At 38.4% G+C, this 24224-nt stretch overlaps 1 protein-coding gene across 2 annotated transcripts in view; it reads left to right on the top strand.

Annotated features, from left to right (window-relative positions):
* The window catches only part of chd2 (chromodomain helicase DNA binding protein 2), a 37768-nt gene extending 13678 nt beyond the window's left edge, over positions 1-24090 (top strand). Inside the window, exons 11-42 of one of the 2 annotated variants that reach the window (XM_030136497.1) lie at positions 1550-1689; positions 2566-2791; positions 2876-2976; positions 3072-3113; positions 4230-4411; positions 4502-4626; positions 5529-5745; positions 6686-6775; positions 6873-7063; positions 7154-7342; positions 7463-7625; positions 8368-8520; positions 10241-10312; positions 10602-10751; positions 10842-10990; positions 11070-11166; positions 11255-11347; positions 11457-11630; positions 11762-11931; positions 12506-12547; positions 13210-13349; positions 13421-13559; positions 13654-13804; positions 14688-14810; positions 14923-15045; positions 15318-15458; positions 16663-16779; positions 16907-17085; positions 17734-17833; positions 17926-18118; positions 19721-19967; positions 22231-24090. In XM_030136497.1, coding sequence (XP_029992357.1) covers positions 1550-1689; positions 2566-2791; positions 2876-2976; positions 3072-3113; positions 4230-4411; positions 4502-4626; positions 5529-5745; positions 6686-6775; positions 6873-7063; positions 7154-7342; positions 7463-7625; positions 8368-8520; positions 10241-10312; positions 10602-10751; positions 10842-10990; positions 11070-11166; positions 11255-11347; positions 11457-11630; positions 11762-11931; positions 12506-12547; positions 13210-13349; positions 13421-13559; positions 13654-13804; positions 14688-14810; positions 14923-15045; positions 15318-15458; positions 16663-16779; positions 16907-17085; positions 17734-17833; positions 17926-18118; positions 19721-19967; positions 22231-22513 — 4702 coding nt within the window. In that variant the 3' untranslated portion in view covers positions 22514-24090. The remainder of the gene's footprint in view (positions 1-1549; positions 1690-2565; positions 2792-2875; positions 2977-3071; positions 3114-4229; positions 4412-4501; positions 4627-5528; positions 5746-6685; positions 6776-6872; positions 7064-7153; positions 7343-7462; positions 7626-8367; positions 8521-10240; positions 10313-10601; positions 10752-10841; positions 10991-11069; positions 11167-11254; positions 11348-11456; positions 11631-11761; positions 11932-12505; positions 12548-13209; positions 13350-13420; positions 13560-13653; positions 13805-14687; positions 14811-14922; positions 15046-15317; positions 15459-16662; positions 16780-16906; positions 17086-17733; positions 17834-17925; positions 18119-19720; positions 19968-22230) is intronic. The other variant, XM_030136498.1, reaches the window with a different exon arrangement.
* Positions 24091-24224: the final 134 nt, after the last annotated feature.

The following is a 24224-nucleotide window of genomic DNA, read 5'->3' as shown; positions in this document are numbered from 1 at the left end:
ATCACTATAAGTACTTTCTATCACTACTGTTACCTTTTAAGAGTTCAAACAGTTTAGTTTAAACACTTGTCTCATTCCTGTTGCACATTAGGAATACTTGGGTATGCTAATACAGGAATAACAGTGAATACTCTTAAGTGCTTTTGTGGGTCATGTGTTGGATTCCCACATATCATGCTCTCATGCCAACCTGTGATAAACTCTTTCCACTGCTTGGCATGTAAAATTTTCTACATCCACCACTGGTCTATGGATCCTGTCATAAGTCTAAAATTCTATAATTTGAATTTTTGGTTTTAAAATGTCTTCTTGTGATTTAATCTATTCTAGTATTTTATTCTTTTATTTTGGTTTTATTTTTCTTCTGTACAGCACTTTGGTCCACTGCGGTTGTTTTAAAGTGCTTTACAAATAAAGCTGGATTGGATTGGACTGGACTTTGACCAGACTTAAAAATTAAACTTGGGCTTGGTTGTAACTTTTGAAAATGACCCACTGCACCAGCAAAAAACTGTCATATTAGGACTAGAATGAATAGTCTAAAAATCCTGTTTAAAACTTCTAAATTTAACATACCCCCCCCCCCCCCCCAAGTAATGTTTATCTGGGGGGTTACATTTAAACTTGTTAATGATGGAGCTGAGTTGTGACCTGTGGATAAACTTACTGTAAATTCAGTAGACAGTCAAATAAATCAGTTAGATTTGTAATAGAAATAGATTAACTTTATTGGTCCCCAGAGGGAGGGAGGGAAGGAAGGAAACATGGTTAGGGCTGCAATGACTAGTTGTCAACTAATTTAGTGATGTCATCGTTTGTATCCCCCAGCATGCAATGCCAGTTCAAACAGTGTTTCACCGTAGCCTGTTGAAGTAGCACAGAGTGAGACTTCTCACTTTTCCCAAATCTTTGATGCACTTACAGCAAATGTTCTCATGTTTTCTTTTCTGTCTGTTTTAGTCACATGATACACACAGGAGTTAGTACTTGATTGCGTAACCATTGTTTTTGGTGACTTTTGATGGTCTAATAATTTTTTCAGCGACTGTAGAGCAAATCCTCCTCCTTTCACTGTACCACTTACTGCATTTTTGTCTGTTCGATCCATGGTGAAGCCAGGTGTATTCGCTCCAGTCTGGAGTGTCGTTATTCAACCCTCTGGTTTATCAGTAGTAGCTCATCCGTCTTGTTTTGCAGCGAGTTAACATTTCCCATGAGAACTGAAGGCAGAAAAGGCTTATATCTCCAGCTCATAGTGTGTAGCTCAGAATCAGCTCTGAATAGGATCATGAATCCCAGACGACTTATGTTGTAGCTTCAGTACGTCTTCCTTTGAGTAGTCATCTTGCTGCCCACTTGTCCATCATAAGTTTGATCAATTGTACGTAAAAACATGTTTTTATACACAAAATAACTAGAGTTTGTCAGGAGCTGATCAAGTTTGTGGCCATCCCAGTAGAAGCATCATTAAAAAAAAGTATTTATTTACATCTCTAATAATAATAATAATAATAATAATTATATAATAGTAAGTCTGTCTGTTTTACAGCTACAAAGAGGACCAACACGACTTTGAAACAGATTCCGATGACTTGATTGAGATGACGGGTGATGCAGGAGAGGAGCAGCAGGACGACGACAGCGAGACCATTGAGAAAGTCATGGACACCAGAATAGGCAAAAAAGGAGGTGATGCTTTTTCACTTGTTTTTCACAGTCTTAACCCATAAAGACCCAAACGTCCACTATTGATCTAAGATATTTAACACCTGTTGTTCCACTAATCCTATTAATACATGTAAATAATTGGTGCAACATGCTGTTTTTATAGCTTTTATACTTTATTTTAAACAGATTTTACATTTTTTAACAAACGATAAAACAAAAATACGACGACACAAGAAGACCATCAATAAGCACAGACAGGGAAGTATCAAAACTTAAAATACATCTGTTACAAAGTGGATCAATGAGTCACAATATTATCCCATCATAAGAGAGTTGAGTTAGCTTAGGTATTGTCCTCTTTCAGTCCCTTTGTTCACTTGCAGTTTTTCATCTTTTCATGGTCATCAGATATGACCCATTTGGACGTTCAGAGGCCCTGTAGTTACCATGGAAACAGTCATCTTCTACAACATTGGTTCACCAGTAAATCCCATGCAGTTTGATCAATGGTAGTGGATGGACACACTTGTTTATATGTTCAGTTATTGATATCGATGCTGAAATAGTCACTTTTTCATCAGTTTTCTGTTGCTGATTAAATAACCCTCAACTTTGATCTGAGCTTTAATGAACATCTACACAATCAGTAAATTAAATATAGGAAAATACATGGTTTACACTGAAAAAAAATGCAAAATAAAGAAGATAATATTGCAATAAATGGTGAGAAATTACTTAAACACAAAGGTTAAATAGAGAGAAAAAATTCATTTGGGAACGGATACAAAAGTAGCACTGGGTCTGTATGGGTTAAGTCTCATTGCATCTCAACAAAATTATATTATGGGATGCCTGCTTTAAAATACACAAAGTCTGAAAGTTTTTTTGGTCATTTAGCCACTGGGGCTTCTACTACGGTGTATGCTGTGGAGGAAAATGGGGACCCATGTGAAGGCTTTGACGCTGAAAATGATGAAGGGGAAACTCAGTATTTGATCAAGTGGAAGGGCTGGTCCTACATCCACAACACATGGGAGAGCATGGACTCTCTAACGCTGCAGAAGGTCAAGGGACTTAAGAAACTGGACAACTTCAAAAAGAAAAACGACGAGCTCAATTCATGGTGAAAATCCAAATATTTGCAATAAAATTTTTTGGACTTTTTCAATCATCTTTTCAAGTCAACTAAACTTGTGCTTGTTCCTAGGCTGAAAAAGGCATCGCCTGAAGATGTTGAGTTTCATAACTGTCAGCAGGAGCTTATAGGGGACTTGAACAAGCAGTTTCAGATTGTGGAGCGTATTATTTGTAAGTAATTATCAACAGAAGTTTTTGTGTTTTATCTGGTGTTGTATTTTGCATACGTCATTTAAGATGTCCTAAAATTAAGTTATTTTTCACAGCAACAAAAACTGGAAAGACACAAGGAACATCAGACTTCCCGTGTAAGTCTGTTTTCTTTTTTTTTTTAATCAAGGTCTTTTTTAATTTTCACTTTTCAAATGTATAACAAGAAACATACACCTAGAACTTGAAACTGTTGTATCCGGTTCCTATCCAACTGCCCCTCCCACCCACTCCACCCACCCCAAATACTGGACACTTGTTGAATTTATGTACAGCCAGACATAATATACTTGTATACAAAACTATATACACTGAACAAAATATAAATGCACCACTTTTGTTTTTGCTCCCATTTTTCATGAGCTGAACTCAAAGATCTAAAACTTTTTCTGTGTACACACAAGGTTTATTTCTCTCAAATATTGTTCACAAATCTGTCTAAATTTGTGTTAGTGAACACTTCTTCTTTGCTGAGATAATCCATCCACCTCACAGGTGTGGCATATCAAGATGCTGATTAGACAGCATGATTTTTGCACAGGTGTGCCTTAGGCTGGCCACAATGAAAGGCCACTCCAAAATGTGCAGTTTTATCACACAGCACAATACCACAGATGTCACAAGTTTTGACTCTGAGGAAAATGGTGGTCACACCAAATACTGACTGGTTTTCTGACCCCCCTGGACCACCCAATACAGTAAAACTGCACATTTTAGAGTGGCCTTTTATTGTGGCCAGCCTAAATCACACCTGTGCAATAATCCTGCTGTCTAATCAGCATCTTGATATGCCACACCTGTGAGGTGGATGGATTATCTCAGCAAAGGACAAAGGAGAAGTGCTCACTGACACAGATTTAGACAAATTTATGAACAATATTTGAAAGAAATAGGCCTTTTGTGTACATAGAAAAAGTTTTAGATCTTTGAGTTCAGCTCATGAAAAATGGGAGCAAAAACAAAAGTGGTGCGTTTATGTTTTTGTTCAGTATATAAACCCCCTTCAAATATATGTACAGACACATATGGTAGATATATATATGTACATATATACTTACCTGCATATTTGTAAGTTCACATACACATAAATATATAAATAAAGGGAAAGAAAATTAAAAATAAGTCCTTTTTTATTTTAACAAGTTTTGTTCAATTTTATTCAATTTATTTATCTCTTATTAATTGTCTACAAATTTGTCTCCTTGAAACCACAGCTCACAGCCATAAAACATCATCCTCCTCCAATGAGCCAGAGTATCTATGCAAATGGATGGGTTTACCCTATTCAGAGTGCAGCTGGGAAGACGGAGCCCTGGTCCAAAAGAAGTTTCAGCACTGTATAGACAGCTTCATGAACCGAAACTCCAGTAAAACCGTCCCATCAAAAGACTGCAAAGTAAGACACAAACCTCTATAAGTGCAAAAGTGTAACTACTAAATATTTGTTTAGACCTGCTAATAAATGCACAATTCTTTGTCATTTCAGGTATTAAAGCAAAGGCCGAGATTTGTGGCTCTAAAGAAACAACCTTCATATATCGGGGATGAAAATCTGGAGTTGAGAGATTATCAGCTCGATGGGTTGAACTGGCTGGCTCATTCCTGGTGCAGGTACTGTGCACTACTAACACGGTTTTGAAACACTGTGTTGGGGGGGGGGGGGGGGGGTAATTATATTTCAGAATATTTTTGAAATTATTTTACAAACTATACAATGCTAAAATGTCATTAGACTGATAAATAATGCAGGATATAGGGACGGTACAAATGAACTGTTCTATGATTACAAACTCTAAAATTTGCAGATTTGATTGAGTTTAAAACAGCACAACTAATATTTAAAGCAAGACATAACTTATTTCCAAATAAAATACAAAATTTGTTGTCAGAGAGAGAAGAAGGATATAATCGAAGAGGAAAATTGAATTTGAAAATACATTGTGTCAGAAGAACTGTCAAAAGGATGTGTTTTAATCACAGGAGTTAAATTATGGAACAGTCTTAACAGATGACATAAAGCAAAGTACAAACATATGTCAGTGTAAAAGAAGATATAAAATACAATTTTAATTTTTAAAGAAATATAAGGATGAGGAACAGCAGTTTAACCCAGGATGGTAATGGGAGTGTTTAAAGGAGGAAATACAGCTGTATTGTTTTGTGCGCTTATGTTTTCTATGGTATTTTGTAACTTGAGCTCTTTTCCAGTAACTTAGTACTGACCTGTTCTTTTTTTATGGACTGTAAATGTTAGTTATGTAAATTTGGGGTAGGACAATATAAACTTGGCTTCCTCCTGCTCCATTCTGGACATAAAGCGTTATTGAGGAACCACAATGAGGTGGTTGAACATTGTGGGGTTTTTTTTTTTTTTTTGGTTGGGTCTTCGATACTCTGGAATGTTCTGTTTAAATTTGTGGTTTCTTTTTGCTTTTTGTTCACCTTTGCCTTCAGTTTTTACTCATGTTCGAAATAAACTTCAAAGCTCAAGAACAAATGGCTTGTGTCCTCAGGTGTAACAGTGTTATCCTGGCTGATGAAATGGGACTGGGGAAGACTATCCAGACCATCTCCTTCCTGTCCTACCTGTTCCACCAGCACCAGCTCTACGGGCCCTTCTTACTGGTGGTGCCTCTGTCCACGCTCACCTCCTGGCAGAGGGAGTTCGACACCTGGGCTCCAGACATGAACGTGGTGGTCTACCTCGGTGACGTCATGAGCAGGAAAACAGTAGGTTCAGTCATTTTTCCACAGCAGAGACTATTAATACCAGGGTTTTTACAGGTGCTTGAAAACCGTGAAAATGCTTGAATTTCAGTGTTGTGTTTTCAAGGTCTGGAAAGTGCTTAAATTTTAGTTTAAGTGCTTGCAGTTACAACTTTGTGATGTGATTAATTAATTAATTTATTTTTAATATTATCTCTGCCAGGTTAGATGAGGTGGTACATTTTGAAAAACAAAACACTATGTCAAAAAAGAAAATTACCAGGTGTTCTCAGATTGACTCCAGGTACATTTTTTATCTTAATCTTTTGCTCTGTGTGAGTGTGCTCGAAGAACGCCAAGTGGCTTCCCGTTTTTTTGGATATAATTTTGTGTTATCCTTTAATTTCTAAACTTTTTATAAGTATGAAACATAGTTTTAGATACTTATTGCAAAATACAATGTACATCACTGTGATAAAAAAGTGTAAAAAATAATCATGATATATGTATTCCTGTAGATATGTATTTTACCCCAGCGATAAGGTGTTATGCTGGAAAAATTTAAAAATCACCCTTAAAAGTACTTGAATTTGACCTTGAATAATGTGTACGAACCCTGTAATACTAATTTTTAATCATCTAAGCTACTGAACTCTGCTGTTGCTTATATTATATTATTTTTTGTTTTGTTAATTTGCTACGTTGTGCCACTAATTTTATAGAAACTACCCAAACCAGACTGTGGTTAAAAAAAAAAAAGTAGTTGTAGTACAAGTCTCGAGGGTTTGAGGTTTGTAGTAGTTTCATACACTGTGGCCAGGACGACCAGTGACCAAGACCGCATACCAAAACTGAGCCGAGTCGGGGTGAACCGGTCCCATGTGGTGGAAAAAGACAGAAACTGTTGAGTGTTTTTTCAGGAATTGGTTACACAAACTTACCCTGTTGCATCTGTTTGGAATAGATCCGTGACTACGAGTGGGTGAACCATCAAACGAAGAGAATCCGCTTCAATGCACTTTTAACCACTTATGAAATTCTACTGAAAGACAAGGTACTGTAGGCACAAACGACTTTTAGATTAATGTCTGTGTTTAACTTTTATTACAGTTCAATTATAATGCTTTAATACTCGACACATTTGACTCTAGGGGGTGCTTGGGAACATCAACTGGGCATTCCTGGGTGTGGATGAAGCCCACAGGCTGAAGAATGACGACTCTCTGCTGTATAAAACATTAATGGAGTTCAGGTCCAACCACAGACTCCTCATTACTGGCACTCCTCTGCAGAACTCTCTCAAAGAGCTTTGGTCACTTTTGCACTTCCTCATGCCTGACAAGTACGTCCTGTTGATATAAATCTATTTCAGTGTGATCCTAAAAGGAATAGAAACGACAGATGAGTGACACTTGTATTTGTTGCACTGCAGGTTTGATTCCTGGGAGGATTTCGAGGATGAGCACGGGAAAGGAAGGGAAAATGGTTATCAGAGCCTCCACAAAGTCCTTGAACCATTCCTTCTCCGTCGCGTCAAGAAAGATGTGGAAAAATCTCTGCCCGCCAAAGTGGAGCAGATCCTCCGAGTGGACATGTCTGCGCAACAGAAACAGTTTTACAAGTAACATCTTTATTACAGCTCTCTTTAAAATAAATCACTCAAATAACTCCAGGTGTTAAATATATAGAGTAGCTACATTTCTCCTCTCTGTTAACTTAATTTGTTCCTTAATATTTCCAGGTGGATTTTAACAAGGAATTACAAAGCGCTTGCCAAAGGCACCCGAGGCAGCTCTACTGGTTTCCTAAACATCGTTATGGAGCTAAAAAAGTGCTGTAACCATAGTTTTCTCATAAAACAGCCTGAGGATGGAGACACTGAAGTGCAACAGGAACTCCTTCAGGTATGACTCTTTATGAACCTTCTGTAGCTCTGAGCATCACCTCAGGATAATGCCATTGTAAGATGGAAACTGCTGTAGTATGGAATTAACCCTTTAACAACAGAAACCTCTCCGGCGCTTCATTTTGCACTTTACAGCAAAAAAATACTGTAGCTTTTCAACTGTTTGTGTTATCCACAAAATTTAAATGGCATGGGAAAGTGGAGATCCTGAGCTTTCCGACACTGCGTAACACTTTATGGCAGCAATGTGGGACTGTTGTAAGAAAGGAACTGTTTCAGAGACTTCCACACAGGCTAAAAAAAACCTGGAAATAACCAAAAATATGAAGCCATAATATGAATACTGAATGTTCGAGACCAAAAAGCATGTTTGAGCAGATGCAAAATAGTTTTGCAATCTCAAAAATCTCTTATTGAGATTTACAATTGTTTCTGAAAATAAATATGTGGAAAAACTTCGTCTGTTTTTTTCTTTTTTACTAAAACACACTGTTTTAAGCATTTAGTATTTATAATAATAATTAATGGCCAGATGTTGAAAGTTAAGTTCTTCCTGAAAACAAAGGTGCAAAAGAACTGACAAAAAAGACATTTTCTAACACTTTCATTGCAAAGAAAGCATGAAGACTCTTAGGTGGCCTGTTATGGTGGTAGTCTTAAAAGAAAACATGACTCACACCACAAACGGCTCAGTGGGGCTGAATATACTCTGAATTATATTGTCTTTTTCTGTCTTTTAGAGTCTTGTTAGGGGCAGTGGGAAGCTGGTGTTGCTGGACAAACTGTTGACCAGACTCAGAGAAAGAGGAAACAGAGTCCTGATCTTCTCCCAGATGGTCAGGATGCTGGACATTTTGGCTGAGTACCTCGCCAAGAAACGCTACCCATTCCAGGTAAGAATTCACACATTTTATGGGTGAAACACAGATTTAAAGGTGGAGGAATCCATTTCCAGAGAGACTGTTTATGTTTGAGCAAAAAAAAAAAAAAAAAAAAAACACGCTCTCCCTGTTCTTCAAAAGCTCCACCGATAAAATTCACAGCCATGGTTAGACACGGGCTGGAATCAGCATTTTTATGGCTCCTCTATAAAATCTAGAATACAATCATCTGAATTTCATGCCTTAAAATGTCATAAAATGATTCAGACAGGCTTTGTAAATTCATTGAATTTTGTGGTTTCTTGTTGCCTTGTTGAAAAATGAATTTCAAACATACTGCATCTTGTGCAATAAAATACTGAACTTAAGAACTTTGGGAATGAACGGTATAACAGATTCTTATGGGAAGTCAAAAAACATAAATCTGCCATAAAAAAAAAGTCACTGAAAAACACTGTATTGTTCTGTATTCGCTTTGGGAGCATCATCAAAGTCCAGCCCCAGTGTGATCAGCTCTGCTCTGACAATTAGGCCCAGTTTACATGACAACACTCTCTGTTGAAAACGACAAAATATTTTATCAGATGTGCCTTTTGTTTAGACGGCAGCAGTGTTTGTGGGGGTTGAAAATGCAAATAAGTGAAACCACCTTTCAGAGTGGAAAGCTTAAAAATGCTCCACTCTCACGTCACCGTCTAAAGGGTTGAAAATGCAAAACTGCGTTTTTTGTTGCGTAGAGTTTACATCACAGGCACACACTAGTACAGGAAAACAACAACATGTCAGATTATCTCCCTGTGACAGACTTTCAAGTTGCCCTAGCCGCTCTAATTTACATCAAAGAGTCGTTTCAGCAATTGTCATGAATCCTTATAGAGAGTAGTAGAGAGCAGAGAAGGAAGACGTTGTGTTTCCTGTTTTGTGATTGTATTTCGCATTAGGAGAAAAGAAGTAGAAAGGTTCTACGCAGGCACTTGGTCTTGGTGGTGGTGATGCCACATGGCGTGCATACTACATCGATAAATAGGAAATTTCACACACTTTTGCGTGTCTGTCTGCATGCAGATTTTTCCCCCTAAACATGAAATTAAACATGAGAATGCCATGCCACTTTTGTGTTTTCGGTTCAGATCGTTTCCATCTAAATGTAGCCTTAGATGTTAAATTGCATTCCTAAGGGTCTTACAGAGTCTTACATTTATTGGGGAAAAAAGTGGAATCGTTGAATTGTTTGCTCCATCTTTTACTCTAAATATAACCTCACAAACAGAAACATCATCCATGTTCAGATGAAGTACAGATGTGTATGTGATCTCTCCTCTGCATTTATTGTATATCACTGTTTGCATCCGGCTCCATCAGCTGCAGTTTATTGCGGCAAACTTCAGTTTTATGGCGAGGGTCTTTTGGGGGTGGTTGTTTTGCCTGTGTGACTCGAGTGAGGATCAAGTGTCAGTGTTGTTGCAGACATACTCTGCCAAGCTGAGAGTCCATGGGGTTATTTATATCAACAAGTTATTTTCTGCTGAAGACCAGCAGGACTCCTGCAAGTCATGTAGCTCGGGTGTTTTTTGCTGACGTAGTGTTTGCTGTCGACTCTTGTGATCATTCTCAAGTGGACGGTATACCCGGGGTACAATGACTTGAAGAGCAGAGTGATGCAAAGGTTGGAGACGGTGGTTCAGAAAATCCACTGAGCTTAAATCTGTCCATTTGCTTCTCTCCTTTTCAGCGCTTGGACGGTTCCATAAAGGGAGAAATCCGCAAGCAAGCTCTTGACCATTTTAATGCAGAAGGCTCAGAGGTCAGTGCACTTACAACTGCTTATAAATGATTCAGTGTTTGGCACTCGATATCATTACAAGATGGCATGAATAAAATATAGGCTTTGTTAGTTAAAAATTTATAATCAGATGCATAATTACAGGATTGAAAAAGAAATTAATATATTTGGTTAGTTAAATGAAAGTGGCTCAGGTTGATTTATAGTTGCATATTTTATTATTTTTCTTAATATTCATGCCCAGTAATGTAATGTCCATTGATATGCACTACTGGCACAAGTCTATAATGATGGGGGAATTCTTTTTTAGGACTTCTGCTTCCTGCTTTCGACCAGAGCTGGGGGTTTAGGAATAAACTTGGCCTCTGCAGACACTGTGGTCATCTTTGACTCTGACTGGAACCCTCAAAACGACCTGCAGGCACAAGCCAGGGCTCACAGGATTGGTCAGAAGAAACAGGTAACTAATGGACCAAACTGATATCCTCAACTTTGGAAATGCCTCATTACTGCGTTTGAATTGAGTCATATTAATGCTTTTCCTTCGTAGGTGAACATTTATCGGCTGGTGACCAAAGGAACAGTGGAGGAGGACATCATTGAGAGAGCAAAAAAGAAGATGGTTTTGGACCATCTAGTCATCCAGAGAATGGACACCACTGGTCGAACTGTACTGGACAGCAACTCAGGAACCACAAAGTGAGTGTTTTATGATGTGTGCAGTATTTTGATGATTATTTTTCTATTTTGAGATGCTGAATCTCTGTGTGTTCAACAGCTCAAATCCATTCAATAAAGAAGAACTGACGGCCATCCTTAAGTTTGGTGCAGAGGACCTTTTCAAAGAGGCAGAGGGGGAGGAGTCTGAACCCCAGGTAAGGCAGGAAATGCATGACCTTGTGTGTTTTACAAGTAGTTTTGTTTTATCAGCAGATAACAGAAATACACTGTTTGTTTCTGTAGGAGATGGATATTGATGAGATTCTGAGATTGGCTGAAACAAGAGAAAGTGACCAGGGCTCAAGTGCTACAGATGAACTTCTATCTCAGTTCAAGGTACATATGTACATGTTTTGCGTTGCTTCATTCTCCTACATAACATGAAAACCTTTCATTTCAGTCCCTTATACTTTCCTTGGTTCTTTCTCATTGCTGTCCTCTGCAGGTTGCCAATTTCTCCAGCATGGAGGAGACCACTCCAGAGTTTGAGGAGAAGCCCATGCGGGAATGGGATGATATTATTCCAGAAGAGCAGCGACGCAAAATTGAGGAGGAGGAGAAGCAGCGGGAGATGGAGGACATCTTCATGCTGCCCAGGAGCAGGAGCTCTAACAAGCGGGTAACGGCAGAGATTGGCACATTTTCAGCACTGATGGCTTTTTCTCCAATTTAATATAATTTTTTTTCCAGAGAAGCCTCTCAGTTTCACAGTCACATAATGTTCTGTCGATGTGGTTTTTGTATTTTCAGGCTCAGGCCAATGATAGCGACAGCGACGTGGGCTCCAAACTTAAGAACCGTTCTTCGGGCTCCGACAGTGAGACGGATGATAGCGACGATGATAAAAAGCCAAAGAGGAGAGGCAGGCCGAGAGCCCGCAAGAACAACGTGGAAGGTTTCACTGATGCAGAGATCCGCAGGTAAAACGGCCTCTGTAGTGCATTTTTGCTCTTTTATATCTAATTATAGCCAAGATGGAAAATGAGTTCATTGAACGATATCCTCCTGAGACCCAGCAATGCATTTTTGTCCTCTGTAGGGGATAAGAGTTTCACAGTTTTACTTAAAGAAAGAAAACACTGTTCACTGTAAAGGACACCCCATTAAAAAATAAATTAATAAATATATCTGAAAGAAACTGTTGCATCATGCCGTTTCCAGTCAAGTCAATTATTTAGTGTAAAAACGCCAAAACTTTTACATCCTGGGTCTCAGGAGGATAACTGTAGTAGCGCTATGAGGTTCTTCATTGGAATGAGACTATTACATAACGGATAATAGCAGCAGGAGGGTGATGCTATTGACAGTAGTGGTAATCATATCAAAAGTAGTAAAACGAAAGAAAAAATTAAAATATAAAAAATGATTCTGCTAAAAAAAAAAAAAGAGGCACTGATAGATATTTACAAAGTCCCTGATTGAAGAAAATCTGTTTGTTTGCCTTGTGTTAGTCTATGTAAATGAATTGATTTTTCCTATTTTGACTATTTGCAGATTCATTAAAGCATACAAGAAATTTGGATCCCCACTTGACAGGTAAGAAAACTGTTTAATCCTTTAACAACCGCAATCTCTCCGGTGCTACATTTTGCACTTTACAGCATTCAAATTACTGTAACTCCTGAACTGTTTGTGCTATCCACAAAATTGAAAATGCATCGGAAAGCTGAGATCCTGAGCTTTGCGACACTATGTAACACTTTACGACAGCAATGTGTGACTCTCTTACAGGTAGAAAGGAACTGTTTTCAGAGACTTCCACAGAGGCAAAAAAAAAAATGCCTCAAAATAACCAAAAAATATGAAGTCATATGGATACTGAATGTTCAAGACCAAAAAGCATGTTTAAGCAGATGTAAAATAATTGAAAGTTTATTTCTGCAAACTGTAAATGTTTCGTTATGGACATTTACAGTTGTTTATGATAATAAATATGCTAAAAGACTTCAAACCCATGTTTTTCTTTTTACTAGAACACGCTTTTTCAAGCATTTATTTATAATAATGATAATTATTGGCCAGATACTGAAAGTTAAGTACCTACTGAAAGCAAAGATGCAAAAGGTCTTAAAAGGGTTAATCACTTTCCTCATATAAGATACAGATGAACTTCATTGATCCCCAGGGTTAGAACATACGATTCTTTTAAGCATAATTGAAAGACTATGCAATAAAAAGCCGGTCCCTCCTGTTTCCAGGTTAGAAGCCATTGCCCGAGACTCTGAGCTGGTGGACAAATCCATAGCAGATCTGAAGAGACTGGGTGAACTGATTCATAGTAGCTGTGTGACTGCAGTGCAGGAACACGAGGAACAACTTAAAGAGAATCCAGTTGAAGGTATTGTTGGGTTTTACTTCACTTAAGTTTGTATTTTCCAGAGCAGGAAATGATGCATGTCATTATTCCAGCCAAAGGTCCTGGGAAAAGGCGAGGAATTAATATCAAGATCTCAGGAGTGCAAGTCAACGCCAAGTCCATCATCCAGCACGAGGAGGAGTTTGAGCCCCTGCACAAAGCGGTGCCTGCTAACCCCGCTGAGAGGAATAAGTAAGCTACCTCTGCTGTTATGTTGGAGATAACACGCTCAGAAAGGTGCGTCTGCGTTGCAGATTGAAATCTCAACATGCGCCTTTTCCCGCAGGTTCAAGCTGACATGTCGGGTCAAGGTGGCCCACTTTGATGTAGACTGGGATCTGCAGGATGACATTCAGCTCTTACTTGGCATCTATGAGCACGGCTTCAGCAACTGGGATCTGATCAAGACCGATCCTGACCTGAAGCTGGCTGATAAGGTCTGTCTGATTTTTTTTTTTTTTTTTTTTTGGCTGTAGCACTGAGCAAAAAAAAAATCACACAAAAGCTTGTTGAGGTAAAATACCATACAATTACATGTTCAAGATGAAAAGTCAGAATTCACTCAAGTACTTGAAATCCTTGACAATGCTCTCCTTTAATTTCTAAGCTTTTTGCTATTATGAAACATAATTTTAGATGTTTATATCATAATACAATGTACAACATTGTGATAAAAAGTAAAAAAAAAAACAAAACAATAATCGTGTGTGTGTGTGTGTGTGTGTGTATATATGTTGATATGTATTTTACTCCAATGATAAGGTGCTGGGCTGGAAAAATTTGAAAATGACCCTTAAAAGTGTCTGAAAAGTGCTTGAATTTTACCCTGAAAAATATGTATGAACCCTTTACACAATTTTAAAGAGTAAAAATCACTATATGAGGAGGGACTGTGCAGGTGTAGGCTAAAATTACAATAAAACACACGGTTATTCTATGGAAGTGACTTATTAGATGTGGAGGGGCTATGAGAAGTTACATTTCTGTCATGAGAGACTAAGAGAATAAAAATACTACGCATTACTTGGTCATCTCTGCCTTTACTGGAAAAAAATGAATCTCTATGAAATATTGTAAATCATGTGTAAAAAATAATGACTATGTATTCCTGTAGATATGTAATTTTACTCTAGCGATAAGGTGGAAAACTGTAAAAATGAGCTTTAAAAGTGCTTGAATTTGACCTTGAAAAATGTGTATGAACCCTGAAGAGTGTAGTTAAGGTGTCTGTATTGTTCAGTAGCACTTAAACCATCATAAATGCATGTGTTGTATCAGAGGATGAATGAAACCATCTAACAATCCTGTACATCTGTGTAGATTCTCCCAGATGATCCCAGCAAAAAGCCTCAGGCCAAGCAGTTACAAGCCAGAGCCGAGTACCTTCTGAAGATGCTGAAAAAAGAACAAGATAATACAGATCTGTCCAAGTCCGGGGAGGAGGTACGCTGCTATTTATCATGGTGGAACTCACCCACATTCTGCTTTTAAACCGCGCTAGTTTGGCTTTTGATCCAAACAGTGACCTCACACATCCCACTTCCTCCCTCCAAAGGTCAAAGTGAAGAAGAGGAAGCCTCGGGTGAAAAAGGAGAATAAGATTCTCAAGGATGAGCAAGGCAACGAAATCTCCTCCCCCCGCCTGTCCGACAACCCATCAGAGGAGGGCGAGGTGAAGGTCAGCCTTTAGATCACCACGGCAACATTAGCTGCCAGGGGTTTTTTTTTTCTTTTTTTTTTTTCAGCACAGGCCGGATTATACTCCTGTGTTTAAGCTTTTGTCTCTGCTGCCGTACATGGGACGGCTTTATGACAGACAATAAACAAGATCTTAATCAGAGTAACATAACACCTGACGACTGTATAATTCAGTCATTTTTTGGTTAAGCGTTGTGAAGGTACATATGTTTTATTGTTGAACTCACATTGTGTTCTCATGTGTTGGGGCAGGATGATGGAACAGAGAAGTCCCCTGCCAAGAAGAGACAAAAGAAAAAAGATAACAAAGAGAACAAAGAGAAACAGGGAACTCCTAAAAAGGAGAAAGACGGCGACAAAGAAAAGAAGGGTACCAAGCCCAGGAAAGAAAAGGTAATTAAAGCATAGTGTATGTGCTCAGACTGTCTAAAATGTACATGAGGGAATACAAATAGACTCAATCTGTTTTTTTTTTTCCTCTCTATATCAGGGGTGTCAAACTCATTTTAGTTCAGGGGCTACATTTAACCCAATATGGTCTGAAGTGGGCCAAACAAGTAAAATAATAACATAACAATTTAGAAATAATGTAAATTCCAAACTTTTTATGTCTAACTTCTATGTTTAAGAGTAAAAAAAGTAAAATTATATTATGAAAATGTTTACATCTACAAACTATCATTTAAAAAAAATGTGAGTAACATAAACAACCATGAACGAACTAAAATTTACTAATAAAAATACATACGATTTTAACAGTATTGTGCCTCAGCTTCTCATTTCCACATGTGCATTACAACTTATAGATCACAGTGGATCTACAAATACACAAAACATTTAGTAACAAGCAGAATATTGGTCAAATTATACTCTTACATTCTTATGACACTTAATTTTATTTTGTGAAAGGCTAGTTTGTAAATGTAAATATTTTCATGTAATTTTACTTTTTTACATTAAAACAAAGAGGAAAAATTTGGAGTTGTCATTATTTATAGGTTATTATGATACCATTTTACTGATCTGAGCCACTTGAGACTGAATTGGTTTATATGTGGAACCTGAACTAAAATGATTTTTTTTTTTTTTCATTTACAAATTCATCCCATGGGCCGTATTGGACCCTTTGGCAGGCTGGTTTTGGCCCATAGGCCGGATGTTTGACACCTATGCACTATACTGACAGTGATTATTGTATGGAAGTAATATTTAGATCATAGAGATGCTTAAATATTATTCCATAAAAACAAGGTCAAGGTCAAGTTTATTTATATAGCACATTTAAAACAACACAAAGTGCCCAAAGTGCTGTACAAATCTGCAGATACAAATGCAAGAATATGTTAAAACTAGTAAAATAAGAATAAATACAAGATACACTAAAACTGATTAAATAAAACAGATACGCACTAATAGGATAAATAGCATCTGAAACAAATAAGTCACACACTTGTATTAAAAGCCAGTACAAATAGGTGTGTCTTAAAACAGATTTAAATGCTCAGTGGACAATGTGTTGTAACTTCATCCTTATTGAATTTCTTCAGATACGAATGGTGGATTTGAGCTTAATGTCTTTACATGTGGCGTCTTTTAGGCTAAAGGAGCCAAAGGGAAGAAGAATCAAGGTCCGGTTCACATCACAGCTGGTTCTGAGCCCGTCCCCATCGAAGGAAAAGAAGACGACGAACTAGACCAGGAGACTTTCAGTATTGTGAGCGTCTTCTTTAACTCCTACTCCTTTTATCAGTAAATCATCCTCACCGCAGAGGTGTGTGTGTGTGTGTGTGTGTGTGTGTGTATAGGTTTTGTAAAATGGAGTTGGTTTTCTGTGTGTTTAGTGTAAGGAGAGGATGAGGCCGGTGAAAAAGGCCCTGAAGCAGCTGGACAAACCGGACGAAGGCCTGTCGGACCAGGAGCAGCTCCAGCACACACGCACATGTCTACTGAAGATCGGAGACCGCATCACAGAGTGCCTTAAAGCCTACAACGACCCAGAACACGTCAAGATCTGGCGACGGTAAGAGCGTTGCGTATCTGTGTGCTGTTATTCATGATTAACCCTTAATGGTCTGAGAATATTCTGGCTTTTTGAATACTGAGTTATCTTGCTAACAGATAGACAAACAAAAAAAATTTTTGTTTTTTACTTTAATCTTTTTTATTAACATATTGGGTCCAAAATTCAGCTAAATCATCAAATCCAGATTGGAAAAAAATTTATACTATTTATTACAATAAAAACCACAAATATGATCAATGAATTGTTTTGGAAAGAGTCAAATATGAACCTATATATATCCTCCTGAGACCCAGGAAAGTAAAAGTTTTGGCTTTTTTTACATTAAATAATTGTCTTGATTGGAAACATGACGCAACAGTTTTTTTCAGATACATTTTTTCATGGAAAGTCCTTTGCTGTGGACATTTATTTATTTATTTGAAGTAAAGCTGTGAAACTCTTGTCCCCTACAGAGGACAAAAATGCATTGCTGAGTCTCAAGAGGATGTAAAGGTAGAATTGAACATTTTTGTACTATTAAATTAAAACTCATATCTTCGGCTTCACATCGTCACACATCTGCACTTTGGAGTGAAGTTGACAGCATCACTGACGTGGACAGCTAAACATTACGCTCATGAATCCTCTGTCTTCTGTTTTTGGCAGAAACCTCTGGATTTTTGTGTCTAAGTTTACCGAGTTTGGTGCGAGGAAGCTTCACAAACTTTACAAAATGGCACAAAAGAAGCGATCACATGAGGAGGAGGTGAGACGGTTGAATTTAGTCTAATATTAGGAAAATCCTGTATTTGTTTCACATAAACAAACAACACTGAAATGATCCTGTGACGTTCACAGAAGGAGCATAAGAAACGAGAGGACCACGGAGGGAAAGGGAAATCCTTCAGACCAGAACCTTCTGGCTCCAGTCGAGATTCCACGAGTACCCAGTCGTCCTCGAAACCTCCATCTCACGCCGGTGGGCCGGGCCCCCATGGACACCACCGAGAACCGTACAGCGTGGGCAGCAAGAGGCACTTTGGCAATGAGGGTACGTGGGGCTACATGGAGGGTTTGCACGGGTACTTGAATTTCAGTGTTGTGTTTTCAAGGTCTGAAAAGTGCTTGAAAGTGTTTGCAGTTATAACCAAAGCTACTTACAGAGAGGGGATATATTAAAAAAATAAATAAATAAAACTTTATGTCAAAAAAGAAAAGGTCGATTTCAGGTACATTTTCATTTTAACCTTTGGCTCGGTGCGAGTGTGCCTGAAGAACGCCAAGTAGCTTCTCTTTTTTGGGATACAAGCTTCGAGCACATTTTTCAAGGTCAAATTCAAGCACTTTTAAGGGTCATTTTAAAAATTTTCCAGCATAGCACTTTAAAAAATACATATCTACAGGAATATATATATCTATTCTTTTTTTTTTCACTTTTTATCGCAATGATCTACATTGTATTATGCATTGAACATCTAACACTATGTTTCATGATAGAAAAAAAATTTTGAAATTAAAGGACGACACAAACTTTTATCCCCAGGCTTCATACAGGTGCTTGAAATCCTTGAAAATGCTTGAATTTCAATCTTGTGTTTTCAAGGTCTGAAAAGTGCTTGCAATTATAAGCAAAGCTACTTACAGAGAGGTGATACGTTTAAAAAAAATAATAAAACTTTATGTCAAAAAAGAAAATCAGCAGCTCCTCTCAGGTCGACTCCACATTTTTATTTTAATCTTTGGCTTGGTGCCAGTGTGCCTGAAGAACGCCAAGTAGCTTCCCTTTTTTTGAATAAAACTTTATGTTCTCCTTTAATTTCTCAACTTTTTGCTAGTATGAAACATAGCGTTAAATGTTTATACCATAATACAATGTACATCATTGTGATAAATAGTGAAAATCATCAATAATCATGAGTATATGTTTTCCTGTAGATATGTATTTTTTAAGGTGTGCTGGAAAAATTTGAAAAGGACCATTAAAAGTGCTTGAATTTGATCTCGAAAAATGTGTGTGAACCCTGTACATGATTTTAAAAAGTACAAATCACTATGTGAGGAGGGACTATGCAGGTATACGTTAAAATTACAATAAAATACACATGGTCATTCTATTGAAGTTACTTATATGAGACTAAGATGCATTAAAAATACGACGCATTACTTGGTCTTTTCTGCCTTTACTGGAAAAAAGGGATCTCTGTGAAATATTAGTTTGTACAGTTTACCTGAACACAGATTTCCTGCTTCCCTTAGTTCCTCAGGTCACATGTAAAAGTTTCATACTCGACCAGGATTGACTGATTATAGATCTATTTTTTGGTGAACACAGAAACTTTGTCTTCACTTTCATTTATTCTCTTTGTTTCTCAGTGCACTTCATCTTCTTTTAACTGAATGATTTTCTATTTTTATATTATGTTGTGTTTTTATTTTGTAAAGCATCTTAGGACTCTGGTTTTCAGGTGCTATAGGCATGAAGTTTCTTGTTTTTTTTTGTTTTTGTTTTTGTTTGTTTTGTTTTTCAGATGAATGTTGCAAAATGTCAAACCCTGCACAATAAAAGACAAAGATAACTGCGGGCGAATGCTGAAAAGTACTTGTTTTTCAGTGCAGGGCAGGGTTTAATGTCAGTTTTCATGTTTTATTACAGACCGGGGAGAGTGGCAGAGGGATCGTAAATACAATTACCCAGGTAACAGCAACCAGCCGTGGCAGGGAGATCGGCATCATCCGTACGACCCTCATCGTTACAAGGATCACTACAGTGATCGACGGCCTCACTCAGACACTTATCGCAGCTCGGGCAGTTACCGCAACAATAACTCCCCTCGAAAAAGGCCGTATGAGCAGTACAGCAACGACCGGGACCACAGGGGCCACCGACCCTATTACGACAGGTGGGTCCTTCAAAACTGATGTCATTTGGTAGAATCGGTGGAAACTTTGGTGTCATGCTCGTACTATTAGGGGAAAAAAACAAATAAAAATGATCTGACATGACTGGGGGGACCCTTGTGTGTGGAGTTTGCAGGGGTTCACTCTGGGTTCCTCCCACCATCCAAAGACGTACACTGATAGGTTAACTGGTTCATCTGAATTCCTCATAGGTGTGAATGTGAGTGATTGGTGGTTTGTCTCTGTCAATTCTGTGATGAGCTGGCGACACGTACAGGCTGTACCCCGCCTTCACCCCAAAAAGTAGCTGGGATAGGCTCCAGCACCCCTTGGACCCTCTGGAGGATAAGGCGGTTCAGATGAGGGAATATATACCGTACTTTCCGGGCGATAAGGCGCACCGGAATATAAGATGCACCTGACTATAAGCCGCAGGTGTCCACGTTGTGACATGAGATAGTTACACAGAAAGATGGTAAACAGAAAGATTATTTAAATATTTATTTCCATACCTTAACTGCTTTTTTCCAAACAGTGTCAGTAACTTGGCAGTAAAACGGCAGGAACAGGCTGGTTCAAAACCCAGAAATGTCATTGATCTGTATCTTCATCTTCCTTCTGCTCATTAAACCACTGCAGTCGTCTTCTTCAGTCTTCTTCAGTTGAGCAGCCTCAAAGGCTCCATCACACACCTTCTACGTCTCTCCTCCATTGTTGCTCAATGGCACTTTTGTGCTGCAGCTCTATTTCCTTCTTAGACAGACACATTGATTGCTTTTAACTTAAAAGCTGCAAAATATGCATTTCTTCGTGTGTTTTCCATGATGAGGGCTTGTGCATGACACGCAAAATGATTGTTAAAAATTAAGATTAAAACTTCTCCTCTTCCTCACCTCTTCCACCTGTCTGTCTCACTTTTGCGCTTCCTGCTGAAGTGCCCCCTCGTGGCTGTTAGCCCGTATAAATCTATTCTCGAGCTGCATCACTGTATAAGCCGCAGGGTTCAAAACGAGAAAAAAGTAGCGGCTTATAGTCCGGAAAGTACGGTAATAGTACCATCATGATTTACAATCAAATAAACCCCGCCCCTCACACGCATTGTAGCTTATTTTGGCATTGATCCCGCTGATGTCATGTCTGTGTGTGCTAGTGTCAGCATATCAATTTGGTCTATGTATGTGCCAAGTTTAAAGTAAATTGAAACCAAATTGATGTTTTGATGTCACCCATTATACATAAATAGGGGGGAAAAAAATAATGAAAAAAAAAAAATCTAAACTTTGACCTACTTTTCAGAAATGTAATGAGATCTATTCTGGGTCACTGGCAATCTATAAACCCAATTTCGGGGGGGGGGGGGGTTGGCGTTAGGGTTAGCAAACCCATACACAGGGTGCTTGCACAGGTCTTGAAAGTCTTAAAAAGTATAGAATTTTGAAAAGTCTGGAATTTTGCATGAAAGTCTTAAAGTATAGAAAAAAGTTTCTGTCACAGTTGAATTTTAGAGTATGTACAAAGGCACATAATCTGGTAAGATAAGAAACGCACGAGGAAAACATATAAAACACTTGATATGATGTGGCTAACCAGTTGGTACTGGCAGGATTCTAGTGAAACTTGTGTGATGTCCATGCACTTTGGTGGTTTTCATTAGTGTTGAAAATGTTTCTGTCTGAATAATAGAATTTACTGCAAATTACGCACTTAGTCATTCATACATTTATTAAAATGGACTTTTCGACTACACACAACAGGTACAATCTCAGCCAAAAAAGTATAAATGTACATAAAGTCAGGGTCTGGGGGTAAAAGTAGTAGTTTTGAACAAGTCTGGAATTTTTATTTGGTTAAAGAACAAGCACCATGTGTATGCAGCATAAAAACAGTAAAAGATTTATGAATGAAAATAGAAATGAGCATAAATCCTACTCAACTAATGAATGAGTAGATGTCTAAATAAAATAGACATTAATTTTACCACCTGTAGTTTGTTTCAAATGTTTATGGGAACAGTTATTTAAACCTTATTGTCTGTAGTTTTTGCATGTATTTTGTCTTGTTTATGGGACTTAACAGCAGCGTTTGAAGTTGAACAGAGGATTTGATTGATCTGATTTGATTGGCTGATCTTTTTTTTCTGACTGTGAGCTTTCAGATTGACCTGTTACGTTGTTGCGCACTGATTTGCTAAAGCTTTGATTTATTTTTAGCTGAGGCGCGTCTGTACCACGCTGTTATGGTTCTGATCCGTCTTTGATGTTTCAGGCATCCGGACCCCAAACGAAGACGCCCTGATGACTTTCGTTCCAACTACCACCAGGGTCGTGAAGGCCCCCTCCAGGACTTCAGGAGGATGCCGGAGCACAGGCAACCAGGTCCGCCCGGCCCAGACCACTACAGGTCTTTCCACTCTGACAAACCCCCTCCTCTTCTGGACCCCCGCTCCCCCCAGGCTCAGAAGTCTCCCCAGGACTCCCGCTCACCGCTGGAGAGACCCGTAGACCCAAACGCAGGAGCAGACCCAAACTGGAACAACAGGAAGACATAAAGTCTGCTGCGCCGCCTCAGACACCCATCTGTTGTTGTTGTCCGGGGTCAAAGCCACATGCTGCTGTAAAGACAAGTCTGGACTTGCCAATTATAAGCTCACAGTTGGAAAGGGAATCAAAATGTACCCTCTTTACCAGCAAAACCAAACTCCTTTTGCTCTCATCCTCCCAGTGACTGTGGCTGTGAAGAATTTGTGCCCTGAAGGAAGAATGTGTTTCCTCCTGACATTATTATGAATAAGAAGCATCTTTATTTATAAGAATTGACTCAACCAGTCAATGACGGTAAAACTGAGTGGAACGCTTACGGATGCTTAGTCCCATGGACTATTATCTAAAGGAAATTTAGGATACATGAACTGAAGACTGATCTCAATCCTAAAAGTGCCTGAAGGTTTTGGCCTTTTTGAATGGAAAATGTATGGGATTATTCCCAAAAGAACCCCGACATGGACATTATTTTTTTTTTATGTTTAGCTTTAAGTCTCGTGAATGATGTCATTGGAGGATTTCAGTACAAAAGAATGTGTAATATGTTCTCATCTGCACCTTCAAATGTAGCTGCAGCTGAATCATGGAGTCACATGTCTGTTTAAACGGAGGCATGATGGGAACTGAAAAATTATGATCAATCACGCCGGTCTGCGTACTCTGCAACACTCTGAAACGATTTTATGGAATCCTTTCTCACATGTACAGATAATCATTATTTCTGTAATTGTGTAGCTGTATACGTCATTGCAGTCCTCTTGCTTTGTTCACTATAACCACTTTCTTAGTAGGTCCGATGCAATGGAAGCTCTGTAAGCAGTATTTATTGCAACAACATGTGCAAGGTTCATAACACTATAACTTAGTAAACGCTTTATTTTGCCTTTCAGTATTATCATGGTTAAGTGTAGATTCATGAGCTCACCACCTGTGTAAGTACTCAGCTACGTCTGAAAATACTACAGTAGAAACATTTTCTTTCCTAGTCTGCCGGTTGGTCCGATCTTTGATTGACAGATTGCTCGGCTGGTCGGTCGTTGAAGGGTTATCTGGATGTTGCTAATGACATTTATTAACATTTGTCACTTTTTCCTGTGCCAATTCTGGTCCTGCTCTGGCCCGTTTCTTTTTCCTTTAAATGCTTTTCCATTTGTGCCTTATTTATGTGTGTATTATCATACTGTGTATTGGTTCATGGACAGTATGGGGTCAGATACAGGCAGGATGTAGTATTAAGCCACAGCACTCTGGACTGGCTGAAACAGCTGAGTGCAAAGCAGTGAAGGGACCACGCTGGAATACTGTGTGGTTCTGAGATTTCTTAAGAGATGATGGTGATCTGAGGGGAAACGTAAACATTAATGAAATGAATCATGGGTGTTTTTGTCCAGGGCACTGGTCCAGCCAACCTGTTGCAGTGAACAGCCAGCACATCTTCCACATTTAAAAAAAAAAAGCTACAGTTCCTGTATCATATGTTGTTTAAAAAAGTCTAAATAATTTATATTTGTGACAAAACCACTCTTCATGAGACATGTGCTGTACATATGTTTGGACATATGTAATAAACTTTGTTACACTATGACAGATTGTCTTTTTAATTGCATTATTTAGTGTGATATCTTTTCTGTAAAATGGCACTGCTCCACAAAGTAAAAAAAAAAAAAAAAAAAAAAATTCAAATGTTCAGTACCACAGCTTTCCAGCAGGGGGCAGTCA

Source organism: Sphaeramia orbicularis, chromosome 6 (genome assembly GCF_902148855.1).
Source record: "Sphaeramia orbicularis chromosome 6, fSphaOr1.1, whole genome shotgun sequence".
Lineage (NCBI taxonomy): Eukaryota > Metazoa > Chordata > Actinopteri > Kurtiformes > Apogonidae > Sphaeramia > Sphaeramia orbicularis.
This window is presented reverse-complemented; position numbering and strand designations above follow the sequence as displayed.